Source organism: Lissotriton vulgaris, chromosome 5 (assembly GCF_964263255.1).
Source record: "Lissotriton vulgaris chromosome 5, aLisVul1.2, whole genome shotgun sequence".
In the NCBI taxonomy this organism is placed as follows: Eukaryota; Metazoa; Chordata; class Amphibia; order Caudata; family Salamandridae; genus Lissotriton; species Lissotriton vulgaris.
The window spans coordinates 369,754,216-369,777,147 of NC_141693.1; the positions used below are offsets into that span (position 1 = coordinate 369,754,216).

The following is a 22,932-nucleotide window of genomic DNA, read 5'->3' on the forward strand; positions in this document are numbered from 1 at the left end:
ACAAAACTGACGTAGGCGAACCGGGGTGGGGCTTATGTGACCTCGCTGAAGTCACGTACGCGGACGACACCTGGGCGGAGTCGCGTGATGCCGCCCCGCGCCTGGCACGCAGGGATGCTGTGGCAAAAAGTTTCCGGATCCAGTCTCACACCTGGGGATAATTCTACGTGAAGGAATCTGCGGCTAGTGGTCTCTATCAGTTTTACGAAGCACTCAGGGAAGGGTCAGTAGAAAGAAGTGATGGATCACCAGGCACGGGGCTTTAGCATTTGGACAATTAGCCTATTTACCACAGGAGCAGAGAATGGCTTCTCCCAGGCTGCTTGGATAAGTTCCAGGAAGGCCTCATTGAAGGGCAGTAAGAGCTCTGACAAAGTGTTTAATGGTAGCAGAACCTTTGTGAGGACATTCACCTTTACTTCTACAGAAGGTAGTTGTAGGTCCAGAAGCTCAGCTGCTTTAAGAAAGAGTGAAGTGAATAGAACCGCGGGGTAGGAGGTCCAGCAGGAAATTCCATGACCAACTCTGGCAAAGTGTCCAGCCTGCTGGCAGAGGACAGGCTGGGAAAATCATAAGGATTTTCACCCCCATCAATGACAAGGGCTAGGAGTCTCTGCCAAAGAGTGTATCCTCTGCCTATAATAATCATCTTCTTCAATAAGCCTTTGAGCCAATCTCCTGGACCTCTTTTGAAGAGGAGGCACCATACTTGGAGGAGGCTGTGCTGATGGATTAGAGTGCAGCTCTGGCAGAGTTGGAGCCGTCGGTTGCTGAAGTTGTGGCACAGATAGTGGAACTGTGTAGTGGGGGACTTACCTCTTCCAGAGCATTTTGTAATGCTTTTTAAGTTGCTTCGTTTTTGATCCTGATGAATGCAATGGAGATCTGGAACGGGCCTGAAGGTCGGTATACAACCCCACCAGACCTTATTGCCTTCTCTTTCTTTTATGGCCGTAGGATGCATACGGTGGCACAAGTCGCAGAAACAGAAAACTTGATCTGACCACAATGTATTAAAAGCTTAAAAAGTGAAGATCTGTGATGGATGTGTCTCTCACAATCCCTACTTAAAGCCTGAATGCTTGGAGGAGACCTAGTACTGCACTAGAGAAATGAAACTTCGGAGAGGAAAACGCAAATCCCAGGAGAGAATAGAACCGGATCAGAGTTGAATGCTCAAAAAGAGGAAACTGACGTTGTGGTAATGGAGTGTGCGCTTTATGGATTTAGTGATGTTATCTGGCGCCACTTCTGGTGTCGATACGAACCCAGCACCCCCTACTAGCAACATGAGAGCTTTGAAGTTTTCATATCTATTCTGATGTCTAGGGTTAGTGTACAGGTGAAGAATCTGCAGGTAGAAGTATCTAACTTGGCTTTAGCTCAGGGGACGTTGTCAAATCAAAATGATAAACCTCTGACATTAGGGGGTTATAAATGTTATGGGTTTGTAGCAGTTTGGTTATCTTGATATGTACAGCATAGTATGGTTTGGTTACAGGATGTTTTTGGTAAAAAAGTGGGGTCTAAACATGAATTAACAGAGGTTTATCTTTTTGATTTGACAGCTTCCCCTGAGGAAGGGCACAAAAGAGGCCTGAAATGCATTGGGATACTTTTCTATTCTAAGCTGCTGATCATGAATTGTATATATCCTACATGATGCAGTAAAAGGCCCGATGGACATAATTGTATCATTTGAAAAAAATGTTTAAATCAATGATTACATGGAATAAACAAAGATTAAGCAAACAAAGAGATTTGGAAATAATGATGTTGGCTGTGCGAATGGAGCGTCTTTGCGCAACATATGTTTGATGAAGTTAAAAGAACGTGCGTGGAGGTGAAGCACGGATCCATTCTGCACGCAAATAAAGGAGAAAAGTGAGAACCTTGAGTACATGGATTACCCAGGTGTGCATTCTGCCACCCTACAATTGCTTTCTTTATAGGATTGTGGCCATGAAAATTATCTACCCATGAAAGTGGCAGATGGTGAACTGCACAGTAGTTAGAACCCTTTTCAGTGTGCGGTGCTGGCCTGTGGCATCTGTTCACTACAATTCGGATGTTTCACAAAAAACTTGGTGTTGCTACAGTGATTTTAGCAAATTTTGGAAACGCCCCTCGGCCGCAGAGTATGGGGTAAGCCTCATATCAATTTCAGAGTTGAAATGAGGCCCAGTGGTGCATTTTTGAAAATATAAATATAGATTAAACGTGAACGCTGCCCAAGGGCTTTTGAGTGCTTTAAATGAGCACCAGATTACATAACATAAGTGTTGGACCCGGCCTCATGGCGTGGTCCCACTCCTCCCACATGGCGGGCCCTAGACGACATCGACCCCTGTCCTCCGGCCTGAAGCTACCCCCCTCCAACCTTCACGAGAGCCGCCACTCGTGTACCCCCGGCTCTCCCCCTCCGGAACACGGCGACCCCTACTCGCCCCACTCTGCTGGTCCGACCCCTATTCCGGGCCACCAGCTCAGGCCCCGACTCCATTTTGGAACCTCCACGTCCGGCCCCGTGGCCTCGGCCCGACCTCGGCCGCGGCCCCAGCGAAGCCCCGACATCGAGGCACCAAGATCCGACCAGGTGGTAAAACGGCCACTTGACGGATCAAGGAGGAGGAGAGTTTCGATGGCCCTCCAGCCGTCCCCGGACACCTGGTTTCGATCGCCCTCGGGCCTCCCTGGGTGCTGGCTCCACCCCCCTGCGAGGTGTCTGGACACTCTCATCCAGACCCCTCTGACCCCCATGCGCGAGGGTCCGGACATCAAAGGACTCCAGACCTATATCTGGGGCAGCTCTGGGCTGGGTCAGCAGTTGTATCCTGGAGTCGAGAGCCCTGCAGGTGGAATCTCGACAGACCCTGAGAAAAACTCGCTATTTTGAACCCTGAAACCATCTTTGGAGCCCTGCTGGCGCGGCCCGACCTCGCTAAACCATATTCGGAGCCCTGCTGGCGCTGCCGCGGCCCGACCTCGCTAAACCATCTACGGAGCCCTGCTGGCGCTGCCGCGGCCCGACCTCGCTAAACCATCTACGGAGCCCTGCTGGCGCTGCCGCGGCCCGACCTCGCTAAACCACCTTCGGAGCCCTGCTGGCCCTGCCGCGGCCCGACCTCGCTAAACCACCTTCAGAGCCCTGCTGGCGCTGCCGCGGCCCAACCCCGCTGAACCATCTCGGAGCCCTGCTGACGACGTTGCGGCTCGACCTTGCGGAACTTCCCAGCTCGAGGACCGAGAGCTGAGTGTAGGGTATCCCTGTGCCAGGCTGGTACTAAGACTGTCCCGCTACCCTATTCCCACAGTTACGGAGGCATTAAGGATCCCTCGATCCGTTTGTACATATTGCTGAAAGAACCTGCCTTGATTGCTGATAAAGACTCTAAGAATCTATCCTTGTGTGGTGTCCATTTGTAGTGGTGTGATTGCTCGGCTGTACGATTCTAGGAGAGGAACCTCGCCAGGAGGCCTCTCGACGGCGCTCGGCCAACTCCAGAAGGAGAGGTGGGTCTCGGGGTGGTCGGCCAGACAACTTCTTCCTCCCCGTAGGATCGCCTTTCTAACATAGGTGGCAGGGGGTGAGCACCCGGGTCCGCCGGAACTCGATGAGAGACCACGGCCGAGCACCCCAGGAACCGAGACTCCCCCGCGGTGCCTCCCCCGACTAACACTTCGCCATCCCTGGCCAGAAGAGGGGGCCCCCCAGCACGGCCGGGGCGCCGCTCGAACTTTATCTGCCACAAATGCCAGCGACCCGGTCACTATGCCAATGACCCCAACTGCTCGATGAACCAGCGGCCCGGCACCACCGGTCCCCCAAACTGCCAGATCGCGGCCGCCTCCCTGGGAGAGGAAAGGGGCGAAGAAGAGAACTATGACGAAGACCAGACCGAGCGGGAGCCCGCCGCCATGTCCCTGGTATGTCTAGGCGAAAGAGACATGGTCCCCCGGGCCCCGATTCCGGGCAACACCCAGAAGTACCGCCAGAGGGTCACCATTAATGAGTACCGGGCAGAAGCCCTCGGCGACACCGGAGCCAGCGTGCCACTTGGTGACCCCTGACCAAATCCTGCCCAATGTGCTATGCCCAGTACGGTCGGCGGACAATTCAGAGAGCCTGTGCCAGATGGCCCGCATCCCCTTCGAGTGGGGGGTGGGTGGGGGGGGGGGGCAGTGTCGGGCATGCTGAAAGTGACCGTCCGGGACGATGCCCCCGTGGACTGCCTCCTCGGGAACGACCTGGAAAGTTCCCCCTGGGCCGACGTCGAGCGAAGAGAGCATCTGGGGATGCTAGGCCTTCCCGAGTGGGCCTGTGCGACCACCCGATCCATGACCGCCCGGGCCACCGCCCCGACTGAATCCACCCCAACCAAAGAACCGGAGTGGCCCGCGCCTCCGCCGCTCTCCGTCCCCGAAGACGCCGACCCTGAGCCCGGTCCACTGGGGCCCAACCGTGAAGAAATTGCCACGCTCTGCGACCTCCCGGAACTGGCACAATGGCGCCACGAAGGTGGCCCCACACGGGAACAGTTCCATCAAGAACAGAAAGTGTGTCCCTCCCTCGAGGGGACCGACAGCAAGCCGCCGCTCAAGCCGCCGGAGACCCATCGGGGTCCCACTGGGTCTATTGGGACAACGATCTCCTCTACAGCGAACAAAAGATTGCCGAACTGGGGGCCAGCCGGGTGCTGGTGGTCCCCCTCCGGTTCAGAGACTTCCTCCTGAACCTGGCACACGATGTGCCCCTCGCCGGGCATCTGGGGCAGGACATAACAACAGCCGCCTGGTGACCCACTTCTACTGGCCAAAAATGAGGAATGATGTGAACAATCACTGCCGAACTTGCCCAACCTGCCAAGCCAGCGGGAAGAGCGGCTAGAAGCACAAGGCCCCCCTTCAACCATTCCCAGTCGTCAACACCCCATCCGAGCGGGTGGGGATCGACATTGTGGGGCCCCTGGAGCCCCGAACCTCTCAAGGTCACCGTTTTATTCTCGTCCTGGTGGACCATGCCACCCGCTATACCGAAGCCATCCCTCTCCGGACCGTGACGACCCCTGTGGTGGGCCGGGCGCTGATGGGGATCTTCTCCCGAGTGGGCTTCCCCCGAGAGGTCGTCAGTGACCAGGGTACGAACTTCATTTCCCGATACATGAAGTCCCTGTGGCAACAATGCGGGGTCACGTACAAGTTCACGACCCCCTACCACCCCCAAGGGAACGGACTGGTGGAACGTTTCAATCGAACCCTCAAGGGGATGATCATGGGCTTGGAAGAGCCCTTGCGACGCCAATGGGACGTGTTGCTGCCCTGCCTCCTCTTCGCCTATCGGGAGGTCCCTCAGAAGTCCCTGGGGTTCAGCCCCTTCGAACTATTGTACGGGCACCCCCTCCGGGGTCCCCTCAGCCTGGTCAAAGAAGGCTGGGAGGTTGCAGTCCAGGATTCTCTCCCCGACGTATACCGGTACCTCCTAACCCTCCGAAACCAGACTCAGCGGTTCCGGGAACTTGCCAAGGACAACCTCGAGGCCAGCCAAGAAGAGATGAAACGCTGGTATGATCAAAACGCCTCTTCCATTGAGTTCGAGCCGGGCCAACTGGTCTGGGTCATGGCCCCGGTCGAACCATGTGCCCTCCAGGACAAGTGGACTGGGCCTTTCAAAGTGGTGGAGCGCAAGAGCCCTGTCACCTACCTGGTGGACATGGAATCCCCCAGAAACCCCCTCCGGGTCCTCCACACCAACAGGCTCAAACCTCACTTTGTCCGAACGGAACTTAGCCTCCTGATGGCTACTGATGGCGGGGCTGAAGAAGACTCCGAGCCCCTACCGGACCTCCTGAGCACCTCCGAGAAAGACGGCTCCGTGGAGGGAGTCCCCCTTTCCTCCGCCCTGACTCCCGAACAACGCCAAGACTGCCAAAAGCTGTTGAGTCAATTTGCAGACATGTTTTCTCTCACCCCCGGAGTCACCCAGTGGTGCGTCCACGATGTCGACACCGGGGATCGCCCGCCTGTGCGACACCGGGCCTACCGAGTTCCCGACCGAGTTCGGACCTGCATTCAATCGGAAGTCTCCAAGATGCTGGCCCTGGGGGTAGTCTAACCCTCTGACAGTCAGTGGGCCAGTCCCGTCGTCCTGGTCCCGAAAGCCGCCGCCCCGGGCGCCTCTCCCGAACTAAGATTTTGTGTAGACTACCGGGGATTGAACGCCGTCACTCGGACCGATGCCCACCCCATTCCCCGGGCCGATGAACTGATCGACCGCCTAGGGGCGGCCCGCTACCTGAGCACATTCGACCTAACCTCCGGCTACTGGCAGATCGGGCTCACACCGGGCGCCCAAGAGCGCTCCGCTGTCTCAAACCCCGATGGCCACTACCACTTCAGCGTGATGCCCTTCGAAATGAAGAACGCCCCGCAACGTTCCAGAGACTGGTGAATAAGGTGCTGGCGGGGCTAGAAGAGTTCAGCACCGCATATCTGGACGATATTGCAGTGTACAGCCTCCACTGGGCCGAACACCTCCAGCACCTCCGGGAGGTCTTGGCGGCCCTCCGCCGGGCCGGACTGACCATAAAAGCCAGCAAATGCTAGATCGGCCAAGGTCCGTGACCTATCTGGGACACCAAGTGGGGAGCGGCCAGGTGGCCCCCCTCCAACTCAAGATCGACGCCATCTTGGCCTGGGAGACCCCGGTCACCCAGACAGCAGTCAGAGCCTTCCTGGGGCTCACTGGGTATTACCGGCGCTTTGTGAAGAATTATGGGATCATTGTGGGCCCCCTCAACGAACTCACTTCCAAGAAGCAGCCACAGAAGGTGCACTGGACACCCGAGTGTCAGTCCGCCTTTGAGACCCTAAAGACAGCGATGTGTACCGCCCCGTGCTCCAAGCCCCTGACTACAGCCGGGAATTCGTAGTCCAAACCGATGCCTCCGAGCACGGTGTCGGGGCAGTCCTCTCCCAAATCAACGCCGAAGGAGTTGATCAACCGGTGGCCTTCATCAGCCGACGTCTGCAGGCCCGAGGGCAACGCTGGAGCACCATTGAACGAGAGGCCTTCGCCGTGGTGTGGGCCCTCAAGAAACTCCGACCCTATCTCTTCGGCACCCACTTCCGGGTACAAACTGACCACCGACCTCTGCGGTGGTTGATGCAGATGCAGGGGGAGAACCCAAAGTTGCTGCGTTGGTCCATCTCCCTACAGGGGATGGACTTCACTGTGGAACATCGCCCCGGCAGCGACCACGTCAACGCCGACGGCCTGTCCCGCTTCTTCCGCCTCGGCGAGGAGAACCCCCAAGAAGATGGGTGACTCTCCCTGCCTTCAGCTGGGGGGACGTGTGTTGGACCCGGCCTCATGGCGTGGTCCCACTCCTCCCACTTGGCGGGCCCTGGACGACATCGACCCCTGTCCTCCGGCCTGAAGCTACCCTCCTCCAACCTTCACGAGAGCCGCCACTCCTGGCGACCCCCGGCTCTCCCCCTCCGGAACACGGCGACCCCTACTCGCCCCACTCTGCTGGTCCGACCCCTATTCAGGGCCACCAGCTCAGGCCCCGACTCCATCTTGGACCCTCCACGTCCGGCCCCGTGGCCTTGGCCGCGGCCCCAGCGAAGCCCGGACATCGAGGCACCAAGATCCAACCAGGTGGTAAAACGGCCACTTGACGGATCAAGGAGGAGGAGAGTTTCGATGGCCCTCCAGCCGTCCCTGGACGCCTGGTTTCGATCGCCCTCCGGCCTCCCTGGGCGCTGGCTCCACCCCCCTGCGGGGTGTCTGGACACTCTCATCCCGGCCCCTCTGACCCCCAGGCGCGAGGGTCCGGACATCAAAGGACTCCAGACCTATATCTGGGGCAGCTCTGGGCTGGGTCAGCAGTTGTATCTTGGAGTCGAGAGCCCTGCAGGTGGAATCTCGACAGACCCTGAGAAAAACTCGCTATTTTGAACCCTGAAACCATCTTTGGAGCCCTGCTGGCGCTGCTGCGGCCCGACCTCGCTAAACCATCTTCGGAGCCCTGCTGGCGCTGCCGCGGCCTGGACTCGCTAAACCACCTTCGGAGCCCTGCTGGCCCTGCCGCGGCCCGACTTCGCTAAACCACCTTCGGAGCCCTGCTGGCGCTGCCGCGGGCCAACCCCGCTGAACCATCTCGGCGGCCCTGCTGACGATTTCCCAGCTCGAGGACCGAGAGCTGAGTGTAGGGTATCCCTGTGCCAGGCTGGTACTAAGACTGCCCTGCTACCCTATTCCCACAGTTACCGAGGCATTAAGGATCCCTCGATCAGTTTGTACATATTGCTGAAAGAACCTGCCTTGATTGCTGATGAAGACTGTAAGAATCTATCCTTGTGTGGTGTCCATTTGTAGTGGTGTGATTGCTCGGCTGTACGATTCTAGGAGAGGAACCTCGCCAGGAGGCCTCTCGACTGCGCTTGGCCAACTCCAGAAGGAGAGGTGGGTCTCGGTGTGGTCGGTCAGACAACTTCTGCCTCCCCCTAGGATCGCCTTTCTAACAATAAGATTAAACCCATTCTAAGCAAAGTAGATTAAGTGATTTGCTTAGTTGCAACGCTGGGACTCAAACCTGATTCAAACAGATCCAAAGTTAGCAGCTCTGGCCATTAGGCAACATCCATATTTCTCATTTTTTGTGGGAAAAGCAATATGAAAGTGAGACAAATGAATAAGTATAGTGAGCACTTTCTCTGTTGAAATGGATTTGTAAAGTAAAAAAACAGCAGCAAAAAATACTGGAAGGTTCACCCAGAGTCTTGTTTGAGAATGTTTGCAAGGGTTTTTATTTTAAAATTGGACTTAGGAGCATAATTCAGCCCCTTTGCACCAGTCGTGCTGGAACAATTTTCCGAATGTGTGTGCAGCAATATACATTAGTAAAGTCAAGGGGATTGCGAAAATCCTAAGCTTCACACAAAATGTAGTGTAGAAAATGTATTCAGTAGGAGAGTGGTAAGGGCATAATATGTACATGGTGGTACATTTTGGAGCACGCTGTTGCAAATATATAACAAAAGCATCATGCAGTAGCACACATTTTTACTGATTAATCTATATAGAACACAAACGATATGGAGACATCAGGTTTCAGTAAATATTCATAATTTGTGCATAACCTAGTAAAAGGGTCTTCATTTGTTTTGGTCCTATTAATATCTTTGTTTCCATCACACTTCAGAATTACTAACAAAATGTGTGACTTTCCTAAATGCTGTGTATTCTAAAATGTGTACAGTTCATTTACAGGTATTCAGATTTTGTTGTGCATTACACAAAAAATTATATTCTACAGCCCTACAAATCACACTCCCTGTGGCCCAGCAAGATTGTCCCGTAGTTGACTAAAGATTCTCTCACTTTGCAGTCAGAGAAAGAAAAGTAACCACCAATCTCCACGTTAAAGAATAATGAGTAATTTGTCTGAAGACACGGCCCGACATTTGACCTCTGTCTTTGAATCACAAAAAATGTGAAGAGATACAAACAAATGTTAGGACATTTTATTCCTTGCTCTTTCGCGACCCACTAGAAGTCCACTGGTGATGCACAGTTTGGGAAATGCTGCTATAGTGCATTAAATCTAAAACAAGAGGTTCTTGTAGATAGCACATCCCGAACTCACGTATTTGAAGGTATTCTCATTAGTGACAATGACGAAAAAGGAGGCTCAGTGAAATTGACTATTTGATGCAGATCACAGAATTTGGTTAAGCTGGGATTAATCCCAGGTTTCCTGCTTCCACGTTGTGCAGTTCAGCCTCTAAACGGGTTTTGTATCAAAGGCCAGTGCCCAGTGTTTAACTCTCTGTGCATGAGGTTAGAGCGTGGGTGACGGGCAGAAGCCACACGAAGGCTCAGTTTGTTTTGGAATTGAGATCCAAGAGAACCTCGAGCTGAGCCAGGCATCTAGCTTGAACTTTCAGTGGCTCGCTCACCTCTAGTGCTAGCAGCATCTGGCTCGAGCTTTCCATGGCTCGCCCACACCTCTAGTGCTAGCAGCATCTGGCTCGAGATTTCAGGGGCTCGCCCACCTCTAATGCTAGCAGCATCTGGCTCAAACTTTCAGCGGCTCGCCCACCTCTAGTGCTAGCAGCATCTGGCTCGAGCTCTCAGTGGCTCATCCACCTCTAATGCTAGCAGCATCTGGCTCGAGCATTCAGCGGTTAGCCCACCTCTAGTGCTAGCAGCATCTGGCCCGAGCTCTCAGTGGCTCATCCACCTCTAGTTCTAGCAGCATCTGTTTCGAGCTTTGAGCGGCTAGCCCACCTCTAGTGCAAGCAGCATCTGGCTCGAGCTCTCAGTGGCTCATCCACCTCTAGTTCTAGCAGCATCTGTTTCGAGCTTTGAGCGGCTCGCTCACCTCTAGTGCTAGCAGCGCGATTCCCAGAACTGTGGTTTGAAGGGACTGGCGGTTAGCTTGGCTTAAAAAAAAACACGAGGACACAAAGTGAGTGTAAAGCTTACGGAGAGCACAGTTCTTTCTTTATTTACGTCAACACTGCAACCCAGAATTTCTTTATGCAGAAGCATCGTGTTAAGGAAGCGTTTGTTTTACACTCTCGCCCTCTTAACAACAAGACGCTAGAGCTTGGATATCATGCAGTTGGACTAGCACAAGATTTAGGAAAACACTCTTATTTACATAAAATACACGGGACAATTCTTTAAATGACAGTTAAGTCTAAAAAATAATGCACTCAACTCATGTCACCACCAGTGAAAGAATTTCATTTTAATGTTGAATATCAATAGTTTTTATAACACACGGCATCTCCATATCTAAGAAATGAAACAAGATAAAACCAGAGGCCAAAATCCTCAAATACCTCAAGAAAAACTGAATCTGGGGGGGTGGGGGGGGGGGGTGAGCAGAGGTTTGGGGGGGCGGGGAGGGGGGGGGGGGGTAGTGGCGCAGATACCAGTGCAAGAATAAAACCGCAATAGCAGAAATAAAGATGGCAGAAGAAAATGCAACTCGGCTCTCTCAGAGCGGCTTCTATGCTCAGGAGAAGGAGTTCAAAAGATCCTTGAGAAAGCTGTCAGGGTCGGTGATTTCTGATAAAAGGCCTGGAAAAAAAAAGAGCAGACAAAGGAGTTAGTCAGAGCTGCTTGCTCCCAGAAATGAACAGTGTTTACATGCAGGAGTCACTATGCTGCAGTGTCTACACCCCGACTCTTCCTTTGAACTGCCATGTCCTAAGTTACCCTCCCTCGGCTGCGGCATACGTGACCTCTAGCAGAGGGGCCGTGCGAAGAGGGGGCACGAGCCCCCTAACCCGCTCACCCCACAGTGACCCTTTAAAGAGGCAGATGTGATGAATGACCGACCCCGCTTTACACTTCACTACTCGCATAGAAGAGGGGCTTCCAGGCGAGCGCTAGGCAGGGACACCCCTCGGCCGCTGCTCCACAGAGGCAGCTAGCAGTGACCGAGCCTCGACACACTAACAACTTGCAACAGGCTGGAGGAGTGCGGGGTCAGTGACAAGGCCAGGGACTGGTTAATCTCCTATTTGGACTGCCGTCAGCAACGGGTTTCGTTACCCCCCTTCAGTTCAGAGGAGCGGAGAGTGGGACAAGGAGTACCTCAGGGCTCGGCCATCAGCCCCATACTCTTTAATGTCTACCTCCGCCCCCTAGTCCAGCTCATCAAAACCTTCGGTATCTCCGCATTTAATTATGCGGATGATACCCAGCTCGTCTTTTCTCTGGAGGGACAGGATGCAGTCTCATTGGAGACCTTTCACCGGTGCATGCAGGCGACAGCGGAATGGCTCCGGTTGAACTCGCTACAGTTCAACGGAACAAAGACGGAGGTCTTACACTGTTCCGCGGATCGAGTTCCTCGCGATCTTCCAGTGGACTTCTGGCCTCCGTCCTTCTCAGAGACAGTGTCTGCGGCACATTCAGCGCGCAATTTGGGCGTCACTTTTGGGCCTAACCTGCAGCTGGATCTACATGTGAATAAGATCTCTTCAACATGTATGATGCTGATTCGCATGCTGCGCAAGGTCCTTCCTCTCCTCCCTGCGCAAGCCAGAACAGAAGTAGTGCGTTGTACCATCCTAAGTCGACTTGACTATTGTAACGCACTACTTCTGGAGGCCCCGGTAACACTCCTGGGCAAGTTGCAAAGGGTGCAAAATATTGCTGCTAAACTCGCCCTTTCTCGCCCCTACCACAGCTCTTCTACGGCAGCACTGCGAGAACTTCATTGGCTGCCAGTTCATCTACGGGTGCGCTACAAAGCAGCGTGTATTGTGTTTAGGGCTGTTCATGACCTGGGCCCCATTCCTTTGCGGCGAATGTTTGCCTGGTATTGTCCAGCCAGAGCTTTACGCTCCTCGTCATCCAGGCTACTGGTAGTCCCGCGATTCCAGAGAGTGAGGATGGGGGGCCGCTCCTTCAGAGTAGCGGCATCCAAACTCTGGAACTCTCTGCCTATATCCCTGAGAAGCCTTGGAGATCTCCTATCTTTCAGAAAGGCTCTAAAAACTAATCTTTTTCCCAGGATAGGCTGAGCTACTGTTTTCATTGAGTACGGGTCAAAGCGCCAGGATGCCCTTGGTGGTGACAGGTTGCGCTATACAAGTATGCCACAATACAATACAATACAATACAACAGCGACATCTGGTGGACTCCCATCATAGACACTGCGTGCAGCCGGATCACAAAACATGCACAGAATCTTCTCTCACCCGTCTTCATTAACTTTAAATATAGATGTCTATATCTTAGAACCGAACACTTTGCATAGATTTCTGGTTCCAAAACGTATGTCTGTACAAATAACTATACGAAGTCAACAGTGTCTGTCTTCTATAATGCCAGTAAAAACAAACACTACGGCAGACTAACAACCAGGCTCAGAAGGGGCGTTTTGTGAAATTGAATATTTCTCATGAATACACGAACAACAGCCTTTCTTCTAGTGAAACAGGCTTCATTCCTTAAGAAAAAGTTACTTACCTTGGGTAACGCCTTATTTGATATAGACTCAATCGCTGATTCCTTATCTTAGAATTATTATTGTGGAGAGGATGTAGCCTTACGGCTTGACCTGTCGACCTCTAAGCTCGGGAACAGGGTTAGAGTCTTGGCAGGAACGCTGAACATCCTGTATTTCTCTGGGCGAATCACTTAAACTCCCTGTGCCTAACAAAAATGAATGTGTCCATCTGTAACGAAATTGCCGCTCATGTAAAGCGCTCCGATACCCGATATCTTCGGGTCGAGTTCACGCTATATAAAACGGAAAAACAAAACAAAAAAACAAGCATTGGCATAGCCAATAGGTCTCGCCTTTGGGACCTTATAAGTGTTTAGCCATGCAACGGTTGATGTTGTTGCACCAAGGATATTGTGCTGCATAACTAAATACTTATAAGGCCCCAAAAGCGAGACCTATTGGCTATGCCAATGCTTGTTAATAATAGAAGTGAGTGAGGGAAGGGACTGATGCAAGACAAATCGCTGAGCAAGGCTCACACAAGGGCCAATGTATGGTGGAGTGTGAGGGGAGAGGGGTTGGAATTCAAAGGTCACTGTAAATGAGGTGCCGCTCGAGCAGCGTGTGGACTGCTATACTGTGCTTGTGGCCGCTCTGGGCCCAGCCGCGTAGCTAGGGGGGGGCGGGGGGGCGGTCCGCCCCAGGCGGCACCATTTTGGAGGCGGCAGTGAAGTGCAAGCATACCTGCTTGCAGACAAACACACAGCGCAGGCGGTATGTCCCAGCCAGGGCCGTCAATCCTGTAGAGCGCGAAAGCGCTTCCAATGACGGCCCTGGGTATCTGTTTGGCCAGCCCCCGCCCGCCCGCGCTGTAGCAGTGGCGCAGACTAGTGCGTGCGCAGTGCGCTCTCTCGAGTTGACTGTTGGTGCTTGCATGCACTGGGCCTGGCCTGCTATCTGTGCCTCCTCGAGTCGACTCAAGAGTCGAGAAAGACACCGACACCGATGGACAAATGAAGGTAAAGCGAAAATTAATTCTATTTGAATTTTTATCCAGCAACCCACTTGCCGAATTGACGTAAAGTTTGTTCTTATACCTGCGTGTCTAGCATATCAGGGTCGTAACACAGGCCCACGCAGAGCTCGCGTTGCGGGGAAGCCCGGCCAGCCAGTAAGCACTTCACATCCGTCTGGGATGTGAAGTGCTTACATAACTTGTGTTAGGTTCCCCATCATTACACCTCGCTGTGGCCTCTTTTACAAATTAAATAGTGCTCCGTGGGTCTTCTCTCTTTTAGGGTGGGGGCATGGGGCTGGTAACCATTGTGAAGCGCATTTCAGGAGAATTAAAAGTGCGCGCGTGAGGCATATCGGAAATGACTAGAGAGATGGCGTGGCCAGCGGCAATAATTTAATTTTGCCTTGTCCTGTTTCCTGCCGCCCATTCGCGCCTACCACTGGAGCTGAATGGCAGGCATAAGTTGAGTGTTGGAGAGAGGAGCCTCAGAGGGTGGGATGCATCCTGGGGTCATTAAAACATAATCTTTTAGGCCCCGCAGCAGCCCTCGTGTTCCAGGGCCCCATCGGCTCTGTAGCACACACACAGAGAGGAGACACTGTTGTCTGCGTGTACTTTGAGGTTTCCTTGGGGAACGAACGGACGCTCACTTTTGAAGTAATTGAGGCAAGTTTTGTTGCTTTATTAATGTCGGTGGTTGCAGCTGCAGGTGGTGGGCATTTAGACTCAGCTTTAGGGACTGACATTTCCTCACGTAACAGAGGGAGAGAGACCCGAGTCGTCCTGAGGTTATTATCCAGATTGATTTTGCCGTCAGGCAGGCCACACTTTGCCTGGCAATATGTGTTTTGTTTTTCGGTCAGCCATTTGTTTGTAGTTGCAGTTGGGGCCTCACATATGCATATCCTGTTGGGGCCCTCCATGTGCGTTGCAGGGGGGCCCCCTCAAGTTTCGTTACGCCACTGTAGCATATATTGCAGTATTATACCTCAAAATGTACTTTGTTTTCTCTTGTAACCTAACCTGCACACTTGTCACTTTTTCCTCCTGTAATGCACTGTTTGCTACCTCATTTATTTTGTTTGCTCACGCACAGCTCTGTGGTCCACATATGCTCCTGCTGGGTGGTGAAGAGGTACCATTTGCACTCAACTGGAGCCTTATTGAGTTAGGCAGCAAATTATTCACTTACTGTACAGTCGATGCACCTAGTAGTGCTCATTATTTTTTCTGTGGTTTTTGGAACATTTTATTACAAAAGTATACACAAGCAGCTAAATTAAAATGAATTTTGGAAATAAGTAAGTAAGCAGCATACTTTGCAACCGGTAATGATATAGGGGTTCTACAGGAGCAAAATATACGCAAAAGCACGAGCTCAGCCTCATAAGGCAATATAGGAAAGAAATTAAAGATAGCAAAATAAGTAAAAGAAGATAGATGGATATGGTGATTCAATCATGATTTGTTGTTGGACTTTGATATATGATGCATAGGGGTAGTAGGTGATTGTAGGCTAGTTGATGGAATCTAAAGTCCCTAGGTGGACAGGAGTGGGAACTTAGTAAGCAGCCATAAAGGGTGAGATGGCATTGCACTAGTATTTGCGTATTGTTTAGTAGATGTGGGAAAGTGCCTTATTTTAGATCGTTCCTAAATCTTAGGTATTCTAAAAAGTTGTAAATTAATGTAGGAAACATGTCTCATGGTATATTAGCTGCTTGGAGTGAGAAGGGTGTCATTTCCCCTCTTGTGGAAAGGGGAGGTGTCTAGATATTGACTCTAGGTTTTGGTCAGGGACATTCATGTCTCATGTAAGCTCAGTAGGTGATTTTGTGGACCATGCCAAGCCCTTCGAAGAAAATCCTCTGAGAAACTGGGGGCCATTGGAGGTGTGACATACGTTACTAAGCTCTGTGGCTGTAAAATGTAGAAGAAGCCTTACTGCTGCCTTTTGTACACGCTGGGTTTTGCACTTGAGTAACAGAGCAAGGCCTACATACAGTCCACTGGATTCTTCTATTTCTGTCACTATGCTGGGTAATATGTGGAGATCTTAATCCTGGAAATTTATGTAAGGTTTTTATTCAGTAGGGTCTTGAGGAAGAAAAAGGATTCTTTCCATATTGTTTTGACGTGTTAACGTGTGAGATGAATAGCTGGATGGAGATAAGGATGGATGGAGAGAAGAGTGAGTGTGAGCGTAGCTAGGTGGGGTTGGTCCGCTCCAGGCGGCACTATTTTGGGGACGGGGCTGTCTAGACCTGGACCGTGTCATGTATGTGCATGTAACTTGCATGATCGAGGTAACTATTAGCGGCGATACTACGTGTCTCTCGGACCTCTTTCAGGTGCTCGCCGTCCTTTTTCCCGAGCACCCTCACAGGGGGGCGGCAATCTGAAGGATAGCCCCGGGCGCCACAAGCTCTAGCTACGCCCCTGCTCTGGGGGCAAGAACTGCAGCGGAGCCCTTTCATTTTACTATCCTGCGACCTGGGAGCATATCGGCTCGGTCACCTCGGCAGGGGGAGAGCCTGATTCATCATCTGCTTTGGGAGCGGGACTGCGAGGTCCAGAAGTGCTAGCGCCGTCCACCGCGCGCACCTGGTTCCTCTTCCCGCCCCCTTCTCCCTCCGACCTGCCTGGAAATCCTTTAAACTCCTCGCGGCCCCCGCTGGCGCGGGTGCCGCTCGAGCAGCGTGTGGATTGCTATACTGTGCTTGTGGCCGCTCTGGGGGCAAGAACTGCAGCGGAGCCCTTTCATTTTACTATCCTGCGACCTGTGAGCATATCGGCTCGGTCACCTCGGCAGGGGGAGAGCCTGATTCATCATCTGCTTTGGGAGCGGGACTGCGAGGTCCAGAAGTGCTAGCACCGTCCACCGCGCGCACCTGGTTCCTCTTCCCGCCCCCTTCTCCCTCCGACCTGCCTGGAAATCCTTTAAACTCCTCGCGGCCCCCGCTGGCGCGGGTGCCGCTCGAGCAGCGTGTGGATTGCTATACTGTGCTTGTGGCCGCTCTGGGGGCAAGAACTGCAGCGGAGCCCTTTCATTTTACTATCCTGCGACCTGGGAGCATATCGGCTCGGTCACCTCGGCAGGGGGAGAGCCTGATTCATCATCTGCTTTGGGAGCGGGACTGCGAGGTCCAGAAGTGCTAGCGCCGTCCACCGCGCGCACCTGGTTCCTCTTCCCGCCCCCTTCTCTCCTCCTCTATTTTAACCACCCCTGGAACACGTACGCGGGACGCGCGCGGACGACGAAGCGGGCGAAGACCGGGCCAAGAGCGGGCCTGTTTGTGCCCGTTCGTGACCGACAGTGACCGGACCGGGCCACTCCCTTAAATCTTCCTGCTGCTTGATTTCCTGTGGATCATGGTCGGATGCGAAACCAGGAGCAAATCCCTGTTGGCTGGAGGATCTCATTCTGCCGCAGGAGGTATGGAGAAGTTTCTTACTAGGGCTAATAACATTATTGACAAAGAAATTGTCACACTGGAGAAACGACTGTCCAGGGAACTAATGTCTCTTAAACGTTCTAGTATGGGCCCTTTAGCCAATGCTAAAACTCCTGAAAGACCTACTGACTGCTTGCCTGTGGTGGATGCCCAACTTTTACTTCCCGATTCTGCCCCTCCACCAAGAGTAGATTCTGTTGTTACATCTAATCCCTCCATTATCGTAGCTGATTCTAGCCTTGTCTCTGATTGTGCAAATGTTTCCTTTCCCTCTGTAAATGATGGAAATACTACCCTCCTTACCACTCAGGGGGAGAAAGAAGGGGCTATTAAGAAACGGAAGAGACAGTATAACAGAAAGGGTAAAAATATCGGGAGGGCATCTAAAACAGCCAAAATAGATGGAGAATCTGTATTGTTGAATACCAACTGTGAAGGGAGCCCACCCTGTAACGATATCTCTATGGATAAAATTGCAACCCTACTAAAATCGATTATTTTTCCATTAGAGGCCAAACTAGATAGGCTTGATTTTAGAATGTCTAATATAGAGAAATCAACTGCTATTCTTTTAGCTAACTCCACCAAGCCTAATAGTTCTGGTCTCCCTCCTAGTATGCCTACTCCCCAAATTATTCATCCAACTACTGTGTCCCAAATTCCTGTTCCAACGACCGTAAGTACCCAACCTGTTCCCCAAGTCTCTAACTCGGTTAGCCTAGTTGCCCCACAGAATATTCCAGGCCCCCCCCCCCAGGTCTGCATATCCCACCTGCACTTATGTCTATCGATACCCAAGGGCCCCCACCCGAAGATCTCAAAACACCAAGAACTAGACGGCCTGATCTCCCACCGGAGGCCAACCGGTTTATGGTAATTCTGGCAGGAGCACCTCCATTAGATAGGGGTGAAACTGAAACCTTTAGTTCCCTTAAAAACCAAGTTATAAAATGGCTTAATTGGAACCGACCCCTACCCGCACACCTGCACAATGAAGTTATCATGGTGAGGAGGGTACCATGGGTTGGTAAAACCCCAAAATCCATCAAGGGAGATTGTATCACTGTCAGTTTTAGAGATCCACGTACAGTGTCTTACATATGTGCAGGTGTTAATAGGTCATTAGATTCTACTATCCAGACTCTCCCTGTCGCCCTTTTTTTCCCCACCACCTATTAACCCCATGTACTATGATGGAAGCAATGACTGGACTAGGATTGAACGTAGGGGAAGGCCTTTTCACCCAAGACACCCCAGATTGCCCCCATTTCAGACCCCGCAGAACACCTTCTGGAATTATAATCGATATAGCTGTCTTGATGGGCTTGAAGGAGTTGACTGACTACCCAGTGTATATACCACTGTTCCCCCTCTACCCAACGAGACTAATTTTTTCGATAGCGGGGTTACTGTGGAATAATACACCTTGCCAATAATGGGGGGCAAAATAACTTCTGATTTACCCGATCTGATCCCCTTAACTCCTGATAAACCAACTGAAGTCCATCTTTCACCACCAGCTGAGGCTATTGCTGATAGGGGATGTACAAGTACATTATTTTCACCCATGATTACTCCTTTAGAAGAGATATCTACCTCAAGTGATCAAGGGTATTCCATGGTGAGCTGGAATATAGCTGGGTGGCGTCAGAGAGCTTCGGCTCTTGGGTGGAGGGAACTTATTCTTGGGTTTGATATTTTATGTTTACAGGAAACATGGTCCACTATAGACATTCACTTTGATGGTTTTGTTTCTTATAATTGTGTTGCCCAGGAATCCGTTATGGGGAGGGCAAAAGGGGGCCTGCTTGTTCTAATATCAGTAGATCTCCCGATAACTGTAAGATCATACTCTATTGTTGGCACACATTCACAAATTCTGGAACTACAAGCCAAAAAGGGTAGGAACACCCTACTGATCAATCATTACAATAATACATTTGATCCTACCAGTACCCTAGTTGTGGACGAACTGGAAGCCTTTTTGAATAAAATTTGTAATAAATCCCACACATCTTATGACATATGGGGAGGGGACTTTAACATCAGAACGTGTCCGCATTCTCACACCCCAGTTTGTGGGTTTGATGGGGATTCGGGGGAGAATCTAGCACATTTCCAACACTCCCCATATGGGACTTCCCTTAACGGTTTCTTGTTAAAATTTGATTTAGTTATCCACCAACCAGCTCTCGATAAAATGGGCAATATTGTTCCAACTTTCAAAGGGAGGGATACTGAGTCGGTTATTGACCATCTGTTGATCTCAACCCTTTTGGTGCCATTCTGTACAGTACCAATCATTAAGGACTATTGTCTGAGCGATCATAATGCCATAACTATGTTTATTCTTATCTGGGGTCCCAGAAATACGCCTACAGGCAGGGTTGTTGATAATATTGTTCTAAGTAGGCCTAACGGAACCCGGATAAAGTGGTGTACGGAAAAATCAGAAAAACTACATAGTACAGCTGTGGTAGGTGGTTCCAGACAGATATTTCGCTGTCTGGAAATCAATGCGCCCCCTATGGGTATTATAGCGGATTTTGAGGAACTTGGCACTATTATTAATATAATTTTTACTAACAATAAGATCAATACCAGACGGGATAAGGTTGGCTGGTTCGACCAAGCCTGTACAACAGCACTAAAAACTCTTAAGAAAGCACTGTCCAATCTCCCAAGAGACAGGGAAGTGGTCAAAACCTTGAGGTCCAATTATAATATAGAACTAAAACGCAGGAAAAACGAACTCCGGGAACAAGCCTGGGACAATTTGGATAGCGCTGCAGCTCTCCGGGACTGTAAATTGTTTTGGAGTACTATTAACGCCCCATTCCTCCAGAAAGAAGATTTCCCAGTACTTACCGCATTAGTAAGCGAAGATAGCTGGGTCCGATATTTTTCAGGAATTTTTGACCCCCCTGAGGAGTCTTATGATAAAATCTGTATGAATCCCTTGCTGACTTCGCAGTCTTTGGGAATTACCATCCGAGAAGTAGTCACGGCAATTAATTCCAGTAAAGGAGGTAAATCCCCAGGACCCGACGGGGTCCCGATAGATCTCTACAAACATGATCTGGCCCTCTGGAGCCCTTTATTGACCCAGGTCTTCAATGCTGCCACTGATTACTCCACTCCGGCAACCTGGAGTGAATCCGTTATTATTCCGATTTATAAGAAGGGAGATAGAGGGGAGGCCAAAAACTTCCGCCCCATCTCCCTTCTAGATTCCTCCCTTAAAATTATGAGCCGGGTACTACTGCTACGCCTGGAGGAGTGGGTGACCGATAATAATATCCTGGCACAATCCCAATATGGCTTTAGAAAGGGTTTGGGGACCATTGACCAGTGTATCAACCTCAACCTTTTAATAGGTAAATATACTAAGGTTAAATCCGGCTCCCTATTCCTTTGTTTTGCGGACCTCTCCAGTGCCTTCGACCTGGTGAATCATTCCCTGCTGTGGACAACCCTTCTTGATATGGGAGCACCCTCAGCTATTATCCATTTCTTAGCTAGGTTATACTCCAATCTTTCCACACAGATTCGATATGGACCAGCAGGAGAGTGTACGAGAAAGATTTTGGTAAAATCAGGCATTAGGCAGGGGTGCGTATTGGCCCCCTTGCTTTTTTCCCTTTTTATTAATTCTATGGAACAAGAATTAAAACAGGTCCAAGCTGATGCACCACAAGCAGGAGGCCTACCTATTCCAGTGTTGATATATATGCGGACGACACTGTTTTATTATCTAGAACCCCAATCGGCCTCCAGCGGCTAATGAACTGTTTTTATGATTTTATTCAGGGTAAGAAACTCAAAATCAACAACTCTAAAACATTCATAATGGTTTGTGGCAAAACGGTGAAGCACCATAAGTCTTTCTATTTTAAAGATAACAGAATTGAGGTTGTAGATAACTTCTGCTATCTGGGCATTACTTTTAATAGTCGGGGCTCATGGACACCAGAACAAACTAACATAAAAGCCAGGATGGGGAAGGCTTCGCTAGGTGCCTTCCGTTTTGCCAATAAACTGGGCAGCCGACGGATTCCAGCAATGTTAAATATTTATAGACACAGATGTTCATCAATAGCGCTTTATGGTTCAGGGGTATGGGGGCACTGGTCTAACAGAGACTTGCAAATTCTGGAAAATCTGTTTCTGAAACGGTTACTTTGTTTACCATCATCGGCATCTAACTACCTGGTCCACGAGGAACTAAGGATGGACCATATAGCCGATTTAATCGAATTGAGACCTCTCCTGGTATGGAGGTCCATTTGGCTGAAGGACGAAACAAGTTTCACAAAGAGCATCATCAAAGATTGTTTCCTTTTGGATAATTTCAAAAATATACCATGGATAAAGTATGTGACCACTACCTATAAAGAACTCTTTGATTTGGATGTAAGTAATGAACCCGATATTGTAACTACTTTATCCAAAAAGGAGGTGAAAGAAGAATTTTTGAGGGTAAAATTCGATAAACGGAAAGCAGATACAAGTAATTACTCAACCCATGCTTTCTATTCCTCCAATGTAAACGAGGGTCCTGGTTTGCCTACCTATCTTAAAATCATCTACAGGCAATCTCACCAATTCGTCCTATCCAGATTTAGACTAGGTATTGTCCACAATCTTGTGGCCTTTCCAAAGATGAAAAATTATCCAACATCTGCTTGTCCATGTGATGGATTAACCAAACAAAGTACCCTGCATTTTATGTTAATCTGCCCCCTTTATAAAGCCCTACGTATTGTTTATCTGAAACCGTTATTTAAAAAATATTCTGTGTCTTCTACATCAAATGCCATGAAATTGTTATTTTCGCTTGCTAGCCCGGACCTGTGTTTTTTTATCGCAACCTTTATTCTGATATCTGTTGCTGCAAGAAAAAGTATGGTTTTTTAGCTATTATTTCGTTTTTTATTGGTTGACTTCTGTGTGCCCTGAAAACAACCCATGATGATTTGTACTTTCCCTGTGTAATGTTACATGTTTGATTTTATTTGTGTACTTTTATGACGTTTTCTTAAACTGTCGAATAAAGTTTATAAACTGAAACTGAGAAACGTAAAAGAATGTTTGTTCAACACTAAAAAAAAAAAAAAGAGTTCCTTTTGTTTCATAACTGAAGTTATGTTACATTCCAAGATCACGATACAATTATAAATTACAAATTGTTAAAACAATATTATCACGAATGAGGAACATTAGAGGCGCAGAGCCTAGGTTTCAGTATTTATACTGTATGAGAGGAAGCGTCCTCCATGGAGCCCAGAACTAAAGCACAAGTTACTTACCTTCGGTAACGATATATCTGTAAGAAACAGTAGTTCGTATTAGATTCCTTACGTTAGAATATCCCCAGGCGTCAGACTGGATCCGGAAACTTTTGCGTAGCAGTACCCTTGCGTGTCGGTAGGCGTCGTCTGCGGCTCCGCGTCCGTCGTCGGTGCCGGGATGACGTCGCCG

At 50.4% G+C, this 22,932-nt stretch overlaps 1 protein-coding gene across 14 annotated transcripts in view; it reads right to left on the reverse strand.

The window, feature by feature from the left end:
* Positions 1-10,740: 10,740 nt before the first annotated feature.
* The window catches only part of UBR4 (ubiquitin protein ligase E3 component n-recognin 4), a 1,723,360-nt gene continuing 1,711,168 nt past the window's right edge, over positions 10,741-22,932 (reverse strand). For all 14 annotated transcript variants that reach the window (XM_086921716.1, XM_086921718.1, XM_086921717.1 and 11 more), the window contains one exon: positions 10,741-11,095. In XM_086921716.1, coding sequence (XP_086777842.1) covers positions 11,031-11,095 — 65 coding nt within the window. In that variant the 3' untranslated portion in view covers positions 10,741-11,030. The remainder of the gene's footprint in view (positions 11,096-22,932) is intronic.